Here is a 22,007-nt window from a genome sequence, read left to right on the forward strand (position 1 = left end):
TTATTTAGTTTTTACTTTTCTTTCTTTATTATATTTTTGTAGGAGGCAAATGTCCAGTTTTTCTTCTCAAACAAAATATCACGTATTATAATACCTTAAAATTCGTATATATTGTTATTATTATACCATTTTACCATTATTACTATATACTGCTATTATATTGGTATAATTACTATCATATATAAATATATATTATGTTATATTATATACTATATATACTGTACTATTTGTATATACTGTCTAACAATAACATTACCATCATATCATCAGTACTATTACCATCATCTTGCCACTGCACCTTATCTACCTATTTATCTTGTGTTTCTGTTTTTATTCTTTCTACCTCAATATTTTTTATTTTATTGTATTTTATTGTATTCAAATATACCGGCTGCTATGACGACTTAATTTCCCTTCGGGGATGAATAAAGTAATCTATCTATCTATCTATCTATATTACATCCATGACGAAAGACTACAACAGTGTCGCAGTCCATTGACGTCACCACCATCAGCTGAGTGCGCCAGTAGCTCGCTGCCTCAGTGAAGTTGTGATGGTTCCGTTGTGTTTTCACAGTGAATTGTGAGGTTCCTGTTCCCCTGGGTCGCACAGACATGTTGGATTAAAGGTGACACCTCGGCGCTGATCTCATCTGATTCATGCACCTTTCAGAAAGTCGCTGTGTGTCCGACATGAGGTGGGAAAGTTTCTCCTTCCTGGTTTTTCTTCTTCACTTCGCCCACACGTCAGGAGCTTCCTATGTGATCACAGCTGATGTGAGCAGACCGGTGGGAGATCTGAAGCACTTCTGGACAAGCACTGGATTCTGGTAAAAGTCTATATTTGTCTTCCCAGCAGAATACACAGCAGACAGCGTGACACCATGTCAGAAAGTTGGGATTTTACTGCATTGATAGATAGATAGATAGATAGATAGATAGATAGATAGATAGATAGATAGATAGATAGATAGATAGATAGATAGATTACTTTATTCATCCCCGAAGGGAAATTAAGTCGTCATAGCAGCCGGTATATTGGAATACAAAAAAATACAATAGAATTGAATAAAAAATAAAAAATATTGAGGTAGAAAGAATAAAAACAGAAACACAAGATAAATAGGTAGATAAGGTGCAGTGGCAAGATGATGGTAATAGTACTGATGAGATGATATGATGGTAATGTTATTGTTAGACAGTATATAAAAATGGTACAGTATATATATAGTATATAATATAACATAATATATATTTATATATGATAGTAAATATACCAATATAATAGCAGTTTATAGTAATAATGGCAGCAACAGTATATATAATAATAATAGTAAATATAATAATAATAATAACAACATGTACACATGTATAAATATGTGTATATAGACTTATATATACAAAGAGTATGATATAATATATGATATATAGTAGAGGTATAAATATAAGTATTTGACTATACAATAGATAATATAATATACTATGAATGTAAGAATATGTAGACAGTGTGCAAAAGACAATATTATTGTATAAAATGATATATAATATCAATGTGGTTTATATTAACACATATCACATATAATGTGAAGTCTCAACAGACAACACAAGTCAGATCTATGAGCTGGTTTCTTTAACGTATTGTAAAATGTACTAGAAAGAGCTCATACCTCCAGCTAGGGCCAACAATCCCCTTGTGAAATCACATTTACATTCACTGGAGGCAGATTTTTGTCTTGAGCTACACTAAATTGTACACACTCTAAATAGCCTATCAGTCCCCTAAACATGACTTTTCCCCCCATCAAGATCCAATTATTCCATGAGAAATCAACGAAAATGTTGTAAAATGGCTTCTTTAACAAAGTTAAAGAAAGTGAAAATCCCTGGATCGTCCACCTGAAAAACCAAAGTTTAATGAGTTCTCTCCTGACTCACATCTTGGGTTGCAAAATTCCGGGAATATTCAAAGCTGGAAACTTTCCATGGGAATTAACGGGAATTAATGGGAATATACGGGAATATACGGGAATTAACAGGAATAAACTGGAAATGTTGTCGGTAATTTTTCTAACTGTATTTACCTTGTCATATACAGACATAAATATAAACATTTTGTTTTGTCATAGGCTGATTTGAGCCCTGAGGAAACTTTGGGCACTTGACTATATGCTTCTGCATCGTTGTGTCATTCTTAACATAGGTCTTTGCACAGTATTTGCAAATGTACACAGCCTTTCCTTCTACATTGGATGGGGTGAAATGTCTCCACATATGAGATAGTGCACGTGGAATTGTTCTGTAGAATAAGATGAGAAAAAAGTTTGTAAAAAAAAACACTAAAGCAATGCCAGAGATATAAATAGTTAGCCAAACAATTGGAATCGTCTGTGAAAATATTTTACAATTGATGGATAAATGAATGGAAATAGGCTAGATGAACAGATGAACAATCCTCAATCAGCATGCTAATATATTTTCCCCAGTAATATCATGGAAACTTACCTGACTAGTCCTGCACACTACAGCAGGCCTCAGTAGCCCTGCTGTAGTGTGAAGGATGCTGGGAGTTATCTGTGCATGTGATGGAAGAATGCACAGTGGAGGGTTGAAACTCAACGTGCAGCGTGTGCTGCATTCCATACATCTTTAAAATAGAGTTTTGAATGATGTTTTTATTGCTCAGCGTTTCATTTGCATATTTATTTTTTTTTTCAAAATTCCCGAGCTTAACTTCCCATGGAAAGTTTCTGGAAAGTTTCCGGAAATTTACCGGAAACTTTCCGCCCCTTTGCAACCCTACTCACATCACATCCTTCCACCACGTTTTGTAGAAATAGGTCTGGTAGCTTTTGTGTTATCCTGTAAACTAACAGACACACGACCAATAAACCATGTTGAATACATCACAATCATTTTTGTGTCATCGCAGTGTTAAACAGGAGATTGTTCTTTTGTGTCCAGCCCTCCTCTTCCTCACACCCAGGCCGACAGCTTTGACCTGAGCGTGGACCAGCAGCTGAACCTGGCCTATGTGGGCTCGGTTCCCCACGGGGGGATCCAGCAGGTCAGGATCCACTGGATGTTGGAGCTGGTCACTGCTCAGTAAGTCCACCTGCGAGTGGAGAGCATGTAGTCAAATTAAAGATTTGACTAATTTGGTAATGATATTTTTTGATTTATTCTAACTGTCTGGTGTTGTAGAGATATCAAAGGACGACCTCAGTTCAACTTCACCAAACTGGACCAGCTCATAGATCTCTTGTGGATGAATGGACTCCGACCAGGTACTGAGCCATCACCACAGGCTTAGAAACATCCCAGCATATCTGTGATGAAAATCTAAAATCATCACACTCTCCTGCATGTTCTCGTCTGGGGCCAGTTCGGTGCTGACTGGCTGAAACCCAGAGGTTGGATTTAGATTATAAAGCTGAGTTTGTTTGTTTTTTCTTGCACCTCTGGTTCTCAGGCTTTGAGTTGATGGGCAGCGTCTCGAACTACTTCACGGACTTTGAGGAAAAATCCCAAGTGGTCGAGTGGAGGAATCTGGTTTATCTCATAGCCAAGAGGTACATCGGTGAGTGCTGAATGGTTATTTAAAATATGATTCCAACCTGGTTGCATGAAAGCTGAAATTTTACCTTTTGTATGTCAGAAATATTACACATATTTTTATCATTTCAACCTTGTTAAATGTTGATTCTGAATCTCAGACAGATATGGCCTGGGAAGTGTTTCTCGCTGGAACTTTGAAACGTGGAATGAGCCAAACAACCATGACTTTGATAATGTCACCGTGTCCATTCAAGGTAAAGTCATTATAGTTTTTAATAAGAGGAAATTGTGACCTTAATTTTGGCTTTTTGAAGGGATCTGAATTTTAGGGCACAATTATAAAATGAACAGCTTATGTAACATGTGTTGAAACAGTTGAAAAGATTCAGATCTCTCACAGACATAATTTCACCAAAAGCCAATTTGTTCCAATAATTTCACTCCTACACTTAATATTAAAATACATATAGGGTTCCTGAACTACTATGACGCCTGTTCGGAGGGTCTGCGTGCTGCCAGCCCCCTTCTGAGGTTTGGGGGTCCCGGAGACTCCTGTCATTCCCCCCCACACTCTCCATACTGCTGGGCCATGCTGCAGCACTGCTACAACGGCACCAACTACTTCACTGGAGAGTCTGGGGTCAGGCTTGACTTCATCGCCCTGCACAAGAAGGTGGGGTTTTCTGGATGTTACCTTATCAGGTCAATTTCGATACTAGGTCATGAGAAGTTTCACAGAAGGATTGAAATATATTATATTATCAGCACTGTCGCTAGGTCACGTCCAGCTCCCTGTGGCTTCCACCCACTTTACAAAGACAGATTGAAGTTCAGTGGAGACTCTTTTTGTTGGAAGCTGACTCTCTGTTTCTGTCCCTCAGGGTGGAGGCTATTCATTGCCCATCCTCCAGCAGGAGATCCAGACAGTAGTGGAGATCCAGGAGCGTTTCCCCCGGTTCCGCAGCCTCCCTGTGTATAATGATGAGGCTGACCCTCTGGTGGGCTGGTCCAGGCCTCAGGGGTGGAGGGCCGATGTGACCTACGCTGCCATGGTGGTGAAGGTGAGGTGAAGGGATGGAGAAGAGCAACATGATACCCACCGAGTAAAATTATAGTAGAACATTGGATGGTTAAGATTAACATTCGTCTCTAAGTACGAGTGCAGACGAAAGTGAAATGTCTCCCAAAAGAGCTAACTTAAAGTCCCCTAATCATGTCTAATTTGTTTCATCCATGAGTTACTCTGATAAATGAACAAAAATGTCGAAAAACATCTCACATCTCACAATCTTAAAGAAAGTGAAAAGACATGTTCCCTGACACATGACTCATCCTTCTACCAAGTTTTGCAGTGATTTCTCCAGTAGTTTCTGTGTAATCCTGCTAAATAACAGACAAACAAATGCAGAGGGGAGGAAATAATATGTATTTAAACGCATTTGAGGAGATGATTACTCTCACTATGACTAGAGCTCCACCAATTTATCAGTTGATCAATACAAATCTGCCAATATGAGCCTTTCAAAGTGTATGTTTGCTGATATGTGTCGATATGAAGACTTTGATTCTACAGATTCAACAATCGATTAAGGACTGTGACGGAAGACATTGAAGTTATCATAGCATCACTTTAGATTTTTCTGAAAATATTAACTGAAATGGAAACAATAAGTTAAGTCTGACCAGTCCTCTGTCCCGCTCCCTTCCTCAGGTGATAAACCAGCACCAGGATCTGCTGCTGTCAGACCCCAACAGCACCATCAACTACACCCTGCTGAGCAATGACAACGCTTTCCTGAGCTACCACCCTCACCCCTTCACCCAGCGCACGCTGACGGCTCGCTTCCAGGTCAACAACACCCAGCCGCCTCACGTCCAGCTCATCAGGAAGCCTGTCCTCACTGCCATGGGCCTGCTGGCTTTACTAGGTGACGCTCCAGGGTTTTATGAGGAAATATATGATTGAGGTGTGTTAGATGATGTGTGGATTTTCACAAGTAGACCCAGTGTAGCTATAGCTCCGCTCTCCAGGATGTTGCTGGTTCATGTGTCCCAGTCTCATGGTAACAGCCCTGCTGTGTGTGATCTCACGTTCAGGAGAGACCCAGGTCCTGGCTCAGGTTCTGAACGCAGCAGGAACCAGCAACAGCACAGTGGGAGTTCTCGCCAGCAGCCACGAGCCTGTGATCCCAGGCGGGTCAGATAGCTGGCAGGCGGCAGCACTGGTCTACAACAGTGACGACAACCGCACCTCCACCAACACTGATGATGTCACTGTCTCACTGACGGGACTGGCTGCACAAAAGGGTGCGTCAACCAAAAGACTGTTGGCTTTAATGCTTTAGTGTCAGATTATTGATCTAATAACTGAAATCTTACAGGTTGTTATTTCTGTATGTGAGCGATTCCCTTAAGTGCTGCGTGTTCTGTGCGTTGTGTGTATCCAGGTCTTGTGTATGTCACATATTACATGGACAACAACGTGAGCAACCCGTCCCAGCTGTGGCAGAGCATGGGCAGCCCCGACTATCCCACAGCAGAACAGTTCAGGCGGCTCAGGGGCGTGGAGGTAAACAGGAGGACTGAAAAAAATACATCTGAAAAAACATTTTCCAAAACACTATTGTGTTATTAGTTTAAAATGGGATACCAACATCAACATTACATGGTTGTTGTTTTCATTTGAATTTATTCAACCCAGTTTTATTCTCACTGTTATTGTTCTTGATTATTTCTCATGCAGGTTGAGTGTTTGTTTAAAACAAAACAGCCAACGTTCGTATAAAGCAGTAAAATTGCCTATACAGTGTACATAGAATATTATACAACCATTTGATAATGTAAATGATGAAAAAAGACACAATAAGAAGGTATTATTAATATATTATATAAATACTATTTCAAATGTAATTTTTAACCCTTATTGTTAGAAAGCAAAACCATTCAAGTTCAATTGAAAGTAAAAACATAATCTTCAGCCTTCCAATTTTCTTTGTCTCCATGTGACCCCTGAGGTTCTTATGACAGATTAGTTACAGCAGGAGTTCAAATCAGTATTAAGAGTCTGGAACGGCCATTTTGGGGGTTGTTTGGAAACCACTGCATTAAACAATATACTTTAATAACATATCTATGTGTTGCATGGTGTTTGATGGATTGAAACTACAGAATCTCCCACTGTCAGGCTGCTTCTTTGCTCTAACATGTTTGAGTTGAGTTATTTGACCCACTGATGAGGTGTCTTCATGTCAGGACCCTCATGTTGACGGACCCTGGGAGGTTCCTGCAGGCGACACTCTGACTCTGAAAGCCAAACTGTCCGTGCCCTCCCTTCTCCTCATCCACGTTTGTGCTCGGCCCAAAGCTCCGCCTGACCAGGTCGGTACCAACAACACACAAAAACAATGTGAACTTAAAACAACTCTGTAACGCCTGATACTCTCTAACTCAATATGTGATCAGGTTAATGGATTACGCTTTGTGAGGATCACCAAAGGCCAAGTTCTGATCATCTGGTCTGACCACTGTGTTGATTCCAAGTAAGTGCACAAAACTAATGATATCCTTATGTATCTATTTGCCAATCCAAGAAATTATACAAGATTGGAAGTAGATACTGCTTCTTATCCTAAGGTCATAATGCAAAGTAGATCAGACGATCTGTCATGATATTGAAAAGCAGTGAATATGTCCATAAATGTCATCATGCATTACTCCATCATTCCTTTTCCTGTCTTATGTGCAGATGCATCAAGACTTTTGAAGTTGAATTCTCCGCAGACTACAAGAAATTCAGCAGGATTAATACACAGGACACCATCTTTACTTCATCTGTCTTTTCACCAGGTGAGAATTCCTTCAAGGATTGAACAAGTGATGATAATCAGCAGCATTATGTTATAGAAATAACAAGGTATACCATGCTGTGTTCTGTAGTGGACCTAGAAGTCAGCGGTGTGTACAGAGTGCGAGCTGTGGACTACTGGGGAAGGCCTGGGTCGTATTCACTGCCAGAGAAGTATTCAGAGGAGCAATAGACCAGGGTCATGTGACACCTTGATAAATGCAGTGTTCAAATCTGATTTTACTGTTGATACTTTCTACACAGGGTCACTTGTTTCTCCACTGGTATAAAATGAAAAATAGATCTATTAAAATGTCACAAGACAATGAGAGTAATCTGATCTCACTGTTACATAAACTGCTACCATCAGAACAACACATCTAATAGTTACATTCCTCCTCTTAACATATCTGTATTTTATATATATATTCTATTTTGTATACTTGAAATATCACAGATTTTTATATGTTATATGTAGATAAGTAAAAGTTGGATCATCATTGTCAATTATCAAACAAAGTTTTTGCAACAGCAAGTTTTTGTATAAAATTTATTGTCACCAATACAGATGGATTACAGTGCATCACGGTTGATTTTTCACATTCACTCAAACACTAATAGTTTTCATTGGATTACACTTGGAAATGTATTTTTGTTTGTGGAAAATTAATGAAAATATCTGATCGTTCTCTTCTGTGCCGTTGGAACATAGCAAATCCTAATTAGAACAGGATTATTCTCCTCTCTCCATCTCTGAGAGGAACTCTGTCTCTATCTTGGTCCGGATCATCAATCCATGGTAACGAAGGGCTGTTCAATAAACTCCAGCTTAGGTCCAATTTAGCACGCTCCTGTTAAGAATAGAAGAAGAGATGACAGATGAGTTTACATGTAACACAGAGCTAAACATTAAGACTAAAATATCGGGAAATCAAGGTGAACTATTTGTCCTTCTTTTTCTAAATTAAAAGTTAAGAATACACACTCTTTAGCAGCGTTGTTTACTTCTAATCTTACAATACAGAGCATCAGCTAAGACTGAGTGCCTACCGGTCTGCAGCACAGGCTGGAACTGTCCGGCCATGCAGACCTCCTCCTGCTTCTGGCGAACGACTCTCTGGATGGCGGGGGCGAGGCCACGGGGGTTACGGGAGAAGACCAGGGAGTAGCCGTCCTCGCAGCTTCCATCCTCCTTTTGGGTGCGGCAGGCGTAAGTGATGGCGTAGTTTTCATAGTCTGTGTCAATGACCCAGTAGTTGTCACCTGGAAGAGCAGAGAAGCAGAAGTGAGTCGCAGTTGTGCGTGACAGCGAGCTAGAGGATGTGTACACCTGAGGAGGCTCACCGCCACTGGACAGGTAGCTGGCCAGGCCCTGGTAGTTCATGAACATCTTGCCGGGGGTAACGGGATCGGGCACGGAGTACTGAGCAGCCATGTCCGCACACACAACCCAGAACCTGGAAGTCAAGCAGAGAAAGAGATGTCACATTTGTAAGCAGGAATGCTTATATACAGTATGGCCAGAATATATCATATTTCATATATCAAACTGCTACTAAAGAGTTGTTTTTTCAAAGCGATTTCTAAAAATGACAATGACCCACCCGAAGAGAGTGACTCTGCCCCGGGAGGAGGCCACCATGGAGCCATCGTCTCCAACGGTGTATTCAGCAGAGATGTTGTCCTGCAGGAACAAACCCTCGGGGTCTTTCTTCTGCAGAGCGTACCATTTTCCAGCGTACTGTCATCACAAATAAAAAAACTTTAAAAAATCAATCAACCATATTATTTCAACACAATTCCCTTTTGTGCTTATGTGAATGCAATGCAATGCAAGACACTATTTCATTGTATGCAGATGATATACTGGTTTGTATGGAGCTTGGATTAGTTTTCCCTACTTGTCTTCTAACCTTCTATTTATGGAAATATATGTATTCCTAAAAAAGTGTACTCACTCTCACGGGGTCGAAGTCCTCTTTGACTATGAAGCTGTCCACCACGCAGGAGGCCAGGCTCTGCTCGATGCAGGCCAGGATCAACACCGCCACGGCAAACATAGGGACGTCCATTCTAGAGGAAAACCCAAATTGTGCAAATTTAAAAAAACATTTCCGATTCTAATTTACAGCTGCACAAATCTCAAACAAAAAGCTACTTAAGCACGTCTACTGTAAAAAGATGAGTAGGTCCTCTCAAAGAAGCAGGCACCTACCTCTGAAGTGTAGGGTGAAGCAGAAGGTTTTCAGTGCAGTGTCTGAGCTGTGGTGAGCAGACGGTGTCTCAGTCTTTTATACACGATGCTCAGACAAGCTCACTGATTTATTTTCAATTCTTGAACCTAAATACAGAGTTTAAATCTACCAATAATCCAGTTAACAAAATCCCCTGTTATAAGCAGATGAACCCTGACAGTGTTTTGGCTTTATGTAATTGTTGTCAGGGATGTATAATGGCCCCCAGTGGTGAAGAGGTGGCCTGAGCCTCAAGTCACATGTCCACACGGAAGGTTTTTATATGGAGCAAACAAGTGTATTTTGGGCACTGAGTTCATGTGGGAACCTTATTATAGGACCAAGAGTTAAAAGTAAATACTTACTGAGTCACACCAGATAATGTAAATACAGGGTGAATGAAAGACTATGACATGATTTTATGATTACTCTGGGGTTTGTTTTTCTATTATCAAGCTTCTTTCAAGGTTTTTTTAGTGTTCATCTTCAAATAAAGTTCCCAAAACAGAAATATAATTCCAAAAACTGATCAAAGTTGATGACTGAGATGATAAGTTATTTTATTAGGCTTAATTACATTCACAACTAGCCTTAATAACTGGGGACAAAAATTATAAACCTCCGTTTTATTATTGGTAGATTTTAACTTCTGAAAGTGACTGTATGTGCACCTCAAGTATGAATAGATAGATTACTTTATTCATCCCCGAAGGGAAATTAAGTAGTCATAGCAGCCGGTATATTTGAATACAATGAAATAAAATACAATAGAATAAAATAAAAAATATTGAGTTAGAAAGAATAAAAACAGAAACACAAGATAAATAGGTAGATAAGGTGCAGTGGCAAGATGATGGTAAAAGTACTGATGATATGATGGTAATGTTATTGTTAGACTGTTTATAAAAATAGTACAGTATATATAGTATATAATATAACATAATATATATTTATATATGATTGTAATTATACCAATATAATAGCAGTATATAGTAATAATGGCAGCAACAGTATATAATATAATAGTAAATATAATAATAATAATAATAACATGTACACATGTATAAATATGTGTATATAGACTTATATATACAAAGAATATACAGAGAGTATGATATAATATGGTATGATATATAGTAGAGGTATAAATATAAGTATTTGACTATACAATAGATAATATAATATATTGTTTTTTTGTTTTTTATTTGGGTGTAAGACAAGTTCCACAAAAGTTTGAATTTCCAAACCCTTACATGTTGAGATATAAAATACTTTCCGGCATAACTGGTAATGTGATGAGAAGCTGAAGAAAAGAGGGGAGCTTACTCAGTGACAATCAACATTTTACATAAGAAATTAGTCGTAACAGCGCAGAGTAATTAGCTCCTGTGATGTTATGTGAGCCGACACTCAGGTGTAACTGACTGATGACACTTATTCTGCTCATGTTAAGTAACGTTCTGTCGTCTTGTCTGTAAATGCTACCAGAGCTTTGACCTGTAATCCCGGGCCAAATAGACAGGAAACAAACAGCTGAGGTGTGTTCAAGGAAGTTCACACCACTTCATAATCAGCAGAGTTACAGAGAGATCCAAAAGTGGGACATAACTCTATTTCACAGGTACAACGTGCTTTCCCTTTGGCTGCAGTAGATGCAATTATGAATCTAACTAGTTGTTTTTTTTACCAAAGTTCTATTAGATCAAAGTGTGTAGAACCAAATTTTGGAGAACCACTTCAGAGCTGTCCGTTTCGATTATTGTTGAACCTGTTTTTACTTTTATTAAATTTTCATTAAGTGAAACTTCTTTTTTAATTTTATACATTTCATATTTCCCATTCTAACATATTTTTAAGCAGTGGAACAATGTTTTTCTGATATACATGTTGTGGTGTGCTTGTGTAAAGTTGCATGCATATCCCAGTAAACCCGTTCACCCCTGACAGGTTCCCATCACCGGTCTCCAGGGGATATTTTTGCTTTGTGCTACAGTAGGTGAGAGCTAAGTAAAAGTGAGACGCATGGAAGCTGCTGTTTATTTTTGGTCGACCTTGGTATTGTTGTTGTTCTATTAACAACCTGTACTTAAGATATTAAGTAAGGCCATGTGCTCCGACATCCTGGGCTGCCCAGCGAAGTTCAAAATCATTAACCAGACACAAGACGAGTCAACAGAATTAACTCTAATCTGAAAACAAGAGACAGGTTTAAATGATGCTGTTGTAGACACACACTTGCCTAACGCCAGGGGAGGAGTTCAGGGCGAACGTGTCTGAGCTTGAGCCACGTCAGGTGACTGGCTGATGAATGAGGCAAGTTGCCTAACGAGGATATGAGCGAGTAATTGTCCGACTGTCAATATACACTTTTTCTTCTTTGGAACATATGGATAAGATTTAAATGCTCAGTAAAATGCTTTTCAACGTTAAACCTGAAAAAGGTAATTCCTTAACATACTGTCCAACTAATCAGCTGTGGAAATCATTCACATCACCATTTTTGAAAGGTAGTAAGGTAATTAATCAGTACAAAAATGGATATAGTCAAGCAAACATTTTTTTTAAATAAAAATGTTTCCTAATCCAGCTCGAAACTTGTGAAAAATTCATAACTTTTGTCTTTTGAGACAACAAACTGGCATTATCCTCGGAAGTTAAAATGGGTACATTTTACTAACTTCTACCTTTATAGACTTATTTACCATAAATAAAAAAATACCTGTTGCACCGCTTAAACTATCCTGTCCATCTTTATCTCTCTAAGGCTGAAAATTACTGCCCACAATAAATAAAGTACTGAAATAACAGGGGTAATGTAGTTTATCACCATGATGTCATAAGAAATATCTACAATAAGTTTTTATATGTCATTTGCTCACAACTTTATTTGCTACCTTAAGAGGAATTTCAGGTTGAGGTAAACAATGCTTTTCCCATTAAACTATTTAAAATTACGATTATACATCTTAGAATGTTCATACTACATTAATGCAACAAACTTAAACACAAATAAGTCAATGCAGCAGATTAGACCCGTCGTATTTCAAGTGAGATCCACAAAGGTCTGAAGTAGGAAGCAGAGGAGCATCATCTGAGAGAAAGTTTTTGGTTGTTACCATATTATGACAAATGAAAAACAACTGTATTTCATACTATGAGTTTTAATTGTAAAGCAACAAGTGATCACTAAAATAGTACATCTGTTTCATCTGGGCTGTAACAGTTGGTGGGGGGGAAAACCGATAATTCTCATAGATCACATATGAGTAAACGAAGACAAAGACTACAGTGGTCAAGTGTTTGTGTTTTTATGGCATTGCTTTGTTACAAAACTTAACCAAATAACTTATGAAGCAGCATTTGCAGTGTTAAATGCTGAGTTAAAGAGCCTGGTTTTATTACATGTCTAAAATCCCTAGCAACCCAGAGAAGTGCTGTGTTACTAAAGTTAACACAAACACATCCACAACACATGACTGTTTGTGACCCGACTTTGCCGTCGATACTCCAGAGGGAGAAGAGGTTGGAAATTGCACATCTATGAGGACGTCCTCATGCAGCTTTACTTCAGAATGCTTTCTTCACTCGCTGTAAAGAGGAAAGAAATACTTAAGATTAGTACATTTGTAATTTTACATTCACAGCATCACTGTAGTGCAACTTTTTAGGACAGTTCGAAGAATGATCTTACAATGCATCTGTATGCTGTTGTCAGTATTATTGTGTCCACCTGTATATGCCGAGAATCATACAGATGTGTGTGTGCTAACAGGAAGCTGAATATCTTAAACTGCTTTCAGATATGCACTGCACTCGCCAGCTCCTCAGAATTACAAATACAAAAAGAAATGAAAATATTTCCCGGTGAAAAAGAAGTGACAAAAATGTTGAGAGTTTGTGGTGATAAGAGCAGACACTGATGGGAGAGTGCTTTCAATATGATCACGTGACCTCCGCAGCGGAGTTAATACGTCACTTGCTTGTTGATGTTAATGCGTCTGGGCAGAGACCCCCCCCCGCTGTGTTGTGCACGTGTGAACGGCAAACTGCGGGTCAAGTCAGTAGCCACTTACCCAGATTTTCCCCAGTTTCATTTCTGAAAATGGCTAATATATAAAAGGGAATAATGCTGAAGAAATTACCTTCTGCTAGTTGCTTGGCAATGCGCTCCTGCTCTTCACGGACCTTCTTCTCCTCCTCCTCGATCTTCCTCTCCTCGGCTGCGATGGGCTTCAGGGTATCTGAGCAAATTAGTGAATGGATGGCAAGTTAAATCTACATAAGGAAATGATTATTATCAACAGCCTGCCTTGTATGTCAAAACTACATCTGGTTGCGTGATCTAAAGTAAATGTACTCTTGAGCTGCATTAAATCATAAATTATAATAAGCTTAAATTACTTAACAGTGTCAACACCTATTATATGACATACTGCAGGAATCTAATACAGATTAGTCTCAAATCAGGTTTTTGTAACAATGGTTAAAAAATCTGACAGATCATTGGTTTAAAGTTTTTTAACCATGACATTTGCCTTGTTTAGTCCAAAAGATGTCATTCTGTAGATTAGAGTGGGTTGAGCTTAGTGCACTGCTGCTGTAAAAGATACACGTGGTGTGAATAACGTACCATATCTCTTTTTGCCATAGATGATGCCAGCAATCAAAGCTGACCACCTGGCGGTCTGTAAGAGAGAGGACAAATGAGTGAACACATTAGTCAAAGTCTTTAAATCTCAGATTGACCTCCAATCAGAGAGTTAGGGGACAGAGGCATCTACATTACATTACATGTCATTTTGAATTAGTGCATTCAACATCTACGAAGGGCCATTTAGAGGTTCAGTATTTTGCCCAAGGACACTTCGGCATTCATGTGGGGAAGAGTGAGGGTTGAACCTCTAACCTTCTTGTTGGAGGACGACCACTCTACCCCCTAGGCCACACCGCCACCAAGTACATCTAGAAGTACATGGTCGTTTTTGACAGCTTTACTTAGCATAGCTTCCTAAATCACAGCTCCATTCTTTACGTTACTTAACTGCGTTGTAGTTCTGGGACAAGTTATTGAAAATGTGATCAGGTACAAACAATAGTGTTGAATTAAAAGTGTTTTCAAAGTGGTAATGAACCCAAAGTTCAGTAAAAACACAATCTACCGAGAAGTCTCATTCATATATAACAACCTGGAGCAGGTGAAGAACAAACCGAACCTGAAACACGTGTTACAGCTAAAGGCAGGTTAACACCTATACTTTAATAACCTTATGAAATGATGCGATATTATCACCTTATACTTTGTTATTGTACATTGTGTGCAGAGCTCCTGGACGTTGCTAAAACACAGCTAGCTGTTGGTTAGCATGCCTCCTAGCTACTGGTTAGCATGTTAGCCTGCACCGCGCAGCTAGAACACTGGAATACGACTACAAGGTTCATTGTCCAGTGGAGCAGGAGCAGCCACAGACAGAGGAGAACATTCAGCAACACAAACCTTGATCAGGGGCGACACTGCAACTGGAGGAGCCATGGTGTTCAGGAGGGAAGCCGCTAGCACCAGAGGTCACTTATCACCGCAGAGGACTACAGAGGAGAGACGTCTTCTTCAGGGTGCTTTCAATGCAGCTGTCAATGCTCAGCTACCGCCACCTTCTGGAGGAAACTGTCCACTGCAATGGACACTGATTGTCGTTTTAGTTTTTGAAGGGATTTTATCATTGTATCTGTTATAAAAAAACGCATTTCATATAAAGAGATATCAAGTAATAATATTCCTCATTTTTCCACAAATTGCAGATATCTTGCACATGAATTTCATCCCATTTCCAAATCTATATTTATGAATGTATATTTGTTAACCCCTCATTGCCTGAATTCATTTCCAATATATAAAAAAAATATTATTTGTGTTTTTGGCTGTCATACAGATGCTAAATTAAGTGGAGATTGTTGATTTCAATATAGCATACACAATAGATATAAAATATAGGTATGAGGCAAATTAGCGACATTAGGCATAATGTGGCATAACCGTAATTTAACAAATTTTCCAGTTTCTGGTATGTAGATTGTTATACTGATGCTGCTTTTGCTTGAAATTGAATAACAGCATATGTTTCTGTACAATCATTGCTGTTCCATCATCACAGTATTTCAAATACAGCTTAATATCTCAAAATAACTTTGCTGCACAGTACCAAGGGGCTAGTATGTATTTTCCACTCCGACCACTAGATGACAGCAGAGTACTTCCAATACCTTCATGGTACGTGTAGTATTTGCACCATCAGGCATTAGTGCGATAAAAAGACCGGAATGGGGTTTGAGGCAACTTCGCGACATTCGTCTACAAGGGGTTAAATCTTATTTAAAGATAGAATGGGGAATAAAAACACAGCTAACTGAAAACAAGTGAAAAGCAGTGCCTGGAGGTTTGCTACATGTTGCATGTCCTGATTCAAAGAACTGCAGATACAATTAGAAACAACTAATATTTGTTGTGTGTATCTGTATTTTTTTTTTAGTTATGTTTTTAATCAGCAAAAAGCTCTATTTCCTAAGACATACTGTATTAATGACAAATAATTCAAAACAGTATCATCAGTTAAAACCTTCACCTTCCACACCATGTCACTTTCTTTAACACCCTGTGGCTTTGTGTGCAAATTCCAATCACTTTGGACTACCCTGAGGGTCCAGATCATGGAGTCTAGCTGAATAAAATGTAAAACCACAGAACATCTATAAATCTTACCTCTATATTACCTCTATATTATAAATCTTACCTCTATATTGTAGAGGTAAGATTTATAGATGTTCTGTGGTTTTACATTTTATTCAAAACAACCACACCGAACTGAATAGAACAATCATTATAATGATTGTTCTATTCAGTTTGTGTGGTCATTTTTATGGTTGTTGTTTGTTTTGTTGTTGAACTGTACTTGACAACTATTCCTAATATCTTTATCTCCCTTTTGATATAAATGGAGTTGTGCTGCTGAATTCTTGCCATGCATCTTCAACTAGTGGTCACTTTGAAGCATTGCAATGTCGAAAGATATTATTTACCTACATTATCGCCAACAGTCTTAAATGTAACACTTGTCTGTGTTCAAATCGCAAGCAGCAATGTTTCAAATTACGATTCTTTATTATTGCGTCCACAGATAAGTGAACTACAACTGGAGCTACCAGCTTTTTGTAATAGCAAATTTCATCCAGCAGAGGGCAGTAGAGATGTGTGCAGGTGGTGTGAGCCTGTTCTCAGGTAGCTGTATAATTTCAATGAAGAGATACAATTAAATGAGCAGTACAGTGTTTATTGACAACAGAGTAATAACATACATTGTGGTATTTATTGCATGTATTTGCAGGCAAAGCCACTGAAAACACGTAAAAGCACCAGTGCCTGGAGGTTTGCTACATGTTGACTGTCCTGATTCAAAGAATTGCAGCTGCAATTAGAAGCAACTAATATTTGTTGCGATTATCTGTATTTTTTACGTGTTATGTTGTAAATCAGCAAAAATCTATATTCCCTGAGCTGATGTGGAGTTAAAATAAGCGTCTTCACAAATTTCCTTGTGACACAGACTTCCTCACCCAACACAAGGATGCTGATAATATGATACATTTTCACTTTGGAGGATTTCAAAAACACATTTAGTTCAAAAGAAAGATTTCACAACTTCACTGCAGCCGCACCACACGCACTGAGAGAAATACGGTATAATAAAAACACAAGATTCCATGTGTGCTGCTACAACATTTCATCTGATTGAAATATACACGTGTGTTATGTATGAAAATATTTCAGGTTTATTATGAGACATTGACAAATTTGACTTTATCAGGCAACACAATGGGAAACATATCTTTTTATACAGGGTTCCCCAAAATTCTCTCTGATATACGTATACGATGCAGTGTTACAGATACAATCTTTAAGATGTTTTTTGTGTGAGGATCTGAAGGCTGATTGTGCTTATAAGTTCCAATGATGGACTCAAACTGTTAAACGTACAAGATTAAAGAGTTTTGTCATTAAAAGACATATTACTTTTTGTTATGTTGCTGCAATCACAATTTAATTATTTCTCATTTTTGAGATACGTCCTCTCTTGAGATAGAGAGTCTTTCTTTTTCATGCTTCTGACTATTGAGTAACAAAAATAATATTTTGTGTATAGAAAAGTAAATTTTTTAAGAGATCTTTCAGTCGTACTGCTTCTACTTGTTCTCCCCATTTGGCTTTGGAAATATTTGATAGCCATGTGTCTATGTGACCCCTCACTGGCAGAACACTGGCCACACCTTGTCTTCAGTCTCTGTAACATGTATTTGTCCTCATCAAATGTAATTTTTGCAGTTTTACAGACAAGCATATTTTTACACATATAAAAAGTAAATAAGTTCATCAGTGTGTAGGAGGATGGCTGTTTCCAAACAAGTGGTTGAGCTTCATCGCCGTCCTATTGGCAAATCTCACCTTCCCTCGATTCTTCGAGGAGGCTGTGTACTGATTAGACTTGAGTTTAGCGTAATAGTCCGAGAACTTGTTGAAGAGGATGGATATGGGCAGGCCGTTGAGAATGATTCCAAAAGCGATGCAGACGAAGGCGAAGATACGACCCAGTATGGTCTCTGGGTAGACGTCTCCGTAGCCCACAGTGGAGATGCTGACCTGCAGGGGAGCAAGCAGAGAAACCAGGGTTGATGGAGAAACAGGAATCAGAAACCTGATCAGCAGAGTCATTCAGTCAGTTTGTATGTTAACGGACCTTCGCTGACACTTGTGCATTTTATATTTATCGGACAGAAAACCTGATCCTAATCCACGGACACAGTTAAGTAAACAAGTGGACATAGAATAGGTTAAATTAGAAACTAAGTATCAACAAAACACACAGCATCACTGTAAGTGTCCACCAATCATAATTCTGGAGCCTGTAGTCTATGAAAACCCAAGAACAATTCACTGATGATAGGGAGGCATCACGTTGAATTTACTCCACGACTTGGAGAAAACATATGGCTAACTGCAGTGTTGCTAAACTTTGTTTTGTAAATTATTGGTATAAGTAACAATAAAAATGTGCGCTTGTGTTCACACACAAAACCCTCTGTAGTTTGTTGATGATTCATTTTATGCTCAAATAATGCCACACATCAGGACCTAGGAGGATAGTAAATGGTTTTGTGTTTATATAGCGCTTTTCTATTCTTGATGACCACTCAAAGCTCTTTAGAGTACAGTTTTTACATTCACCCATTTACACACACATTCATACAGTGCATCTATTAGCAGCATTTTGTTGTTCTATGAGGGGCAATTTAGGGTTCAGCATCTTGCCCAAGGACACTTCAGCATGCAGATGGGGAAGACTGGGGATCGAACTGCCAACCCTCAGGTTGGAGGACGACTGCTCTACCTTTCAGCTGTACTATAGTATAGTATAGATACTTAATTCATTAATACACGTCTCCATTTATGTTAGACACAGTATTTTCTAATGAATGTTGTAAACCTTGTAATTTGTTTACGTGCTCTCCCTCACTTGTGACTCTCTCTGAGGTTTCTTTGTTTTCTCTCCTGCTGAAAGGCAGTTTATCTGGTAGGTTTCTCCTCCGTCTTATTGAGGGTTACAGGCAGAGGATCTCGCACCTTGTGAATATGGGCTATAGGACAAACGCTTGATTGATGGAGATATGCCTTCTAAAGCTCTAGACATCACAATGCTCCTTGTAGCAACACTGTGCAGACAGTCACCTCTGTGTGGTCATTAGCTCTTCCCGTTTCCCACTCAGGTTTCCTGCTTCTTCTTCCTGCTGATGTGAAAAATCTGGCTCTATAGTGTGAATCTATCCAGGGCAGATCTGAGTGTTAGTGAGCAGCTTTGCCCACAGTCACACCCCTGTGTTGTTTTTTGCCAATAAGCTGCAGCAAACTAACACAGAGGGGGGGTGCTCCGTCAACTCAAAGACAGCACACAATTATGCAACTTGCATTGTAGTTCCTCTTATAAGGCAGGAGTTGGTAGTAGAGAGTATAGTCAACTTTACCACAACCATTCCTATGATTACAAGGATTATCATTTCCTTCCAAGGGATTAGAGGTAAGATTCTACCACTCTGTGCAGGGCAGGGGAGTGGTCTAAAAACTGGTTTGTTCAGGAAAACAGGCGACAAAATCAAAGGTTCGCTTTTTGCATTTTTTTACTCAAACAGAGACACTAACTGGGTTACTCCTCCCTCTAACACTGACCAGGTGCCAAGAGTAAATCCCTAACAACCATCATTGTACAAACATACAATCTGTGGTTTGAATCAAGTCACACATGAGGTGACACATCCTGGAGCCGAGCTGGCCTCAATGTGTTCTGTAAACCAGGTAGTGCAGGAGTGTAACCTAATGACATTTACACAGTAAACACACATTAAATAGCATTAGCATTAAAGTAATTTAGCCACAGGGCCCTTCTGTATACTTAGTTTAATGGGTCACTTTGGTTTGTTACTTAACTAAGTTATCTTTAAATTTCTCAAACATATCACTTTACTTTCTCCTAATTTTTAGGATCGCTGCATCTTCCTTTCATGTTTTCACGTCAGATGCTTGTTCCCCTGGTGTTTTTTAAATTTTACAAAGTTGTACTTACAGCAGCCCACCACCATGCATGAGGAATGCTGGTGAAGTTAGTGTTCGGCATGTCATGCTCCACAGTGTAGACCATGGCAGAGAAGCTGAAGATGCCCATGGCGATGAAGAGGAAGAGGCAGCCCACTTGCTGGTAGCACTGACGCAGAGTGAAGCCAAACGCACGCAGGCCCGTGGAGTGTCGCGCCAGCTTCAAGATGCGGAAGATTCTCATCAGCCTCATGATCCTCAGCACTTGGCCCAGCTTCCCCACCTGTCCCATCGCCTGCATGTCGGCCTCGTGCTTTATGTAGTTGTCCTCGTTGTCGAAGAACTCCAGGATGGCCTGCAGGTACTGGGGCAGGATGGCCACCAGGTCCACGGTGTTGAGCACGCTCCTGCTGAAGGACTTGATGTCAGGAGTGGACACCAGACGAAGCAGGTACTCCATGGCGAAGAAGGCGATGCACATGGACTCCACGTATTCCCAGTATGTCTTGCCGCTGAGCTGACCTTTGGCAGTCCTGTACTGCATCTCCTCCACTGTGTTGAGAGTCATGGCCACCAGCGAGATCAGGACAAACAGGCTGGAGGCCAGAGCCATTAACTTGGCCTGAATAGACGAAAACGGCATCTCCATCAGGTTCCAGATGGCTCGACGCATCCGGCCCATGAACATGTCGTGAAACAGCTCCTCGTTCTCCTCGATCTCCACCTCGGCCTCCAGCTCCCTCTGGATCTTCAGCTGGTCGTTCAGCTCGTCCTGCCTCTCCTCGAAGGAGATGCGGCAGCAGCGGTGGGTGTTCTTGATCCTCACACCCCAGTAGTTGATTTCCTCCAGGAAGTTGCGGGGACACAGCTCGTCCTTGATCCACAGCACGCCAGTCCTGTAGAAGTTGAAGATGCTGTGGAAGATGTCCGGGTCCCTGTCAAAGAAGTACTCGTTGTCGGTCACCATGTAGTCATCGCACAGGTCCAGCTTCATGTTGTGGTCAGTGCAAGTGGCCAGTCGTCCTATTCTGGTCTTGGGGTACTTGGCAGCCATCTTGTAGGCTATCTGATATGACTTCCCCCCTACATTGATGTTGATCATGTAGTTCCTCTTGGAAGGTGAAATCTGCTTGGAGAAGCCGTACAGGGCGTTGTCCTCCTTCTCGTCATCGTACTCTGCGTAAATGTCGTAGATGTCTCTGCTCAGCTCCTGCATGGAGTTCCATGTCTTCAAGCAGCTTTCCTTGGCCAGTGGGTAAGCGATCTGCGAGGGTCTTCGATTCAGAGACGAATCTGCAACTTTGTAGTTGGGGAAGAGACTCTGTCGCCGGTTAAACAAGTTGGCCACCTTGCTGGTGCTCCCCATGTTGATGCCCCCCCCAGACTACAGCTCAGACAGAGCACTCAGACCTGCCAGCATTACCAATGTCTAATATCCCCTTCGCTTAAGCAGGGAGGACATGAGCAGGATGCATCATGGCCCCATTAATGTTGCTGACTGAGAGGATGCACGTGCTTACAGGACATCTAAATACCATTATCCCCTGCTGAGCTGGCCGGCTGAAATGACGTTGGCCATGTGGCACATCTTAATGAATGCCCCTCATGAATTCGCCCACTTTGAATTTATATACATTTATATATTGTTTTTTATATATTTTCATTGACACTCATATTAACTTCTTTCCCATTTGAGAGATTCAAACAAACCCAAAGCAACAATGACTGTTTAGATGTAGATATA

General features: G+C 39.9%; 4 protein-coding genes across 5 annotated transcripts; 1 reads left to right on the forward strand and 3 right to left on the reverse strand.

The window, feature by feature from the left end:
* Nucleotides 1-518: 518 nt before the first annotated feature.
* On the forward strand, nt 519-7,637 carry idua (alpha-L-iduronidase). 2 transcript variants are annotated; one of them, XM_061071354.1, is made up of 15 exons: nt 519-604; nt 674-830; nt 2,962-3,102; nt 3,202-3,284; nt 3,470-3,577; nt 3,714-3,809; nt 4,026-4,228; nt 4,437-4,616; nt 5,267-5,483; nt 5,653-5,862; nt 6,003-6,124; nt 6,808-6,933; nt 7,018-7,094; nt 7,301-7,401; nt 7,492-7,637. In XM_061071354.1, exons 2-15 carry the CDS (start codon nt 694-696, stop codon nt 7,590-7,592), a joined length of 1,902 nt encoding a protein of 633 aa, XP_060927337.1. In that variant the 5' UTR covers nt 519-604; nt 674-693; the 3' UTR covers nt 7,593-7,637. The 2 variants fall into 2 exon arrangements, with proteins under 2 accessions (XP_060927337.1, XP_060927336.1); XM_061071353.1 differs by having other exon boundaries at nt 519-830.
* Nucleotides 7,638-8,239: 602 nt separating this feature from the next.
* On the reverse strand, nt 8,240-9,471 carry LOC133001460 (purpurin-like). Its single transcript, XM_061071033.1, has 5 exons — nt 9,358-9,471; nt 9,004-9,140; nt 8,744-8,856; nt 8,450-8,662; nt 8,240-8,250 (listed from the first exon to the last, which is right to left on the reverse strand). The coding sequence occupies exons 1-5, from the start codon at nt 9,469-9,471 to the stop codon at nt 8,240-8,242; spliced, it is 588 nt and encodes a 195-aa protein (XP_060927016.1).
* Nucleotides 9,472-12,778: 3,307 nt separating this feature from the next.
* On the reverse strand, nt 12,779-15,246 carry atp5meb (ATP synthase membrane subunit eb). Its single transcript, XM_061071533.1, has 4 exons — nt 15,128-15,246; nt 14,264-14,318; nt 13,776-13,874; nt 12,779-13,221 (listed from the first exon to the last, which is right to left on the reverse strand). The coding sequence occupies exons 1-4, from the start codon at nt 15,161-15,163 to the stop codon at nt 13,196-13,198; spliced, it is 216 nt and encodes a 71-aa protein (XP_060927516.1). The 5' UTR covers nt 15,164-15,246; the 3' UTR covers nt 12,779-13,195.
* Nucleotides 15,247-18,052: 2,806 nt separating this feature from the next.
* LOC133001461 (potassium voltage-gated channel subfamily V member 2-like) lies at nt 18,053-21,629 on the reverse strand. Its single transcript, XM_061071034.1, has 2 exons — nt 20,295-21,629; nt 18,053-18,319 (listed from the first exon to the last, which is right to left on the reverse strand). The coding sequence occupies exons 1-2, from the start codon at nt 21,627-21,629 to the stop codon at nt 18,053-18,055; spliced, it is 1,602 nt and encodes a 533-aa protein (XP_060927017.1).
* Nucleotides 21,630-22,007: the final 378 nt, after the last annotated feature.

The sequence above is a fragment of the Limanda limanda genome, chromosome 5 (genome assembly GCF_963576545.1).
Source record: "Limanda limanda chromosome 5, fLimLim1.1, whole genome shotgun sequence".
In the NCBI taxonomy this organism is placed as follows: domain Eukaryota; kingdom Metazoa; phylum Chordata; class Actinopteri; order Pleuronectiformes; family Pleuronectidae; genus Limanda; species Limanda limanda.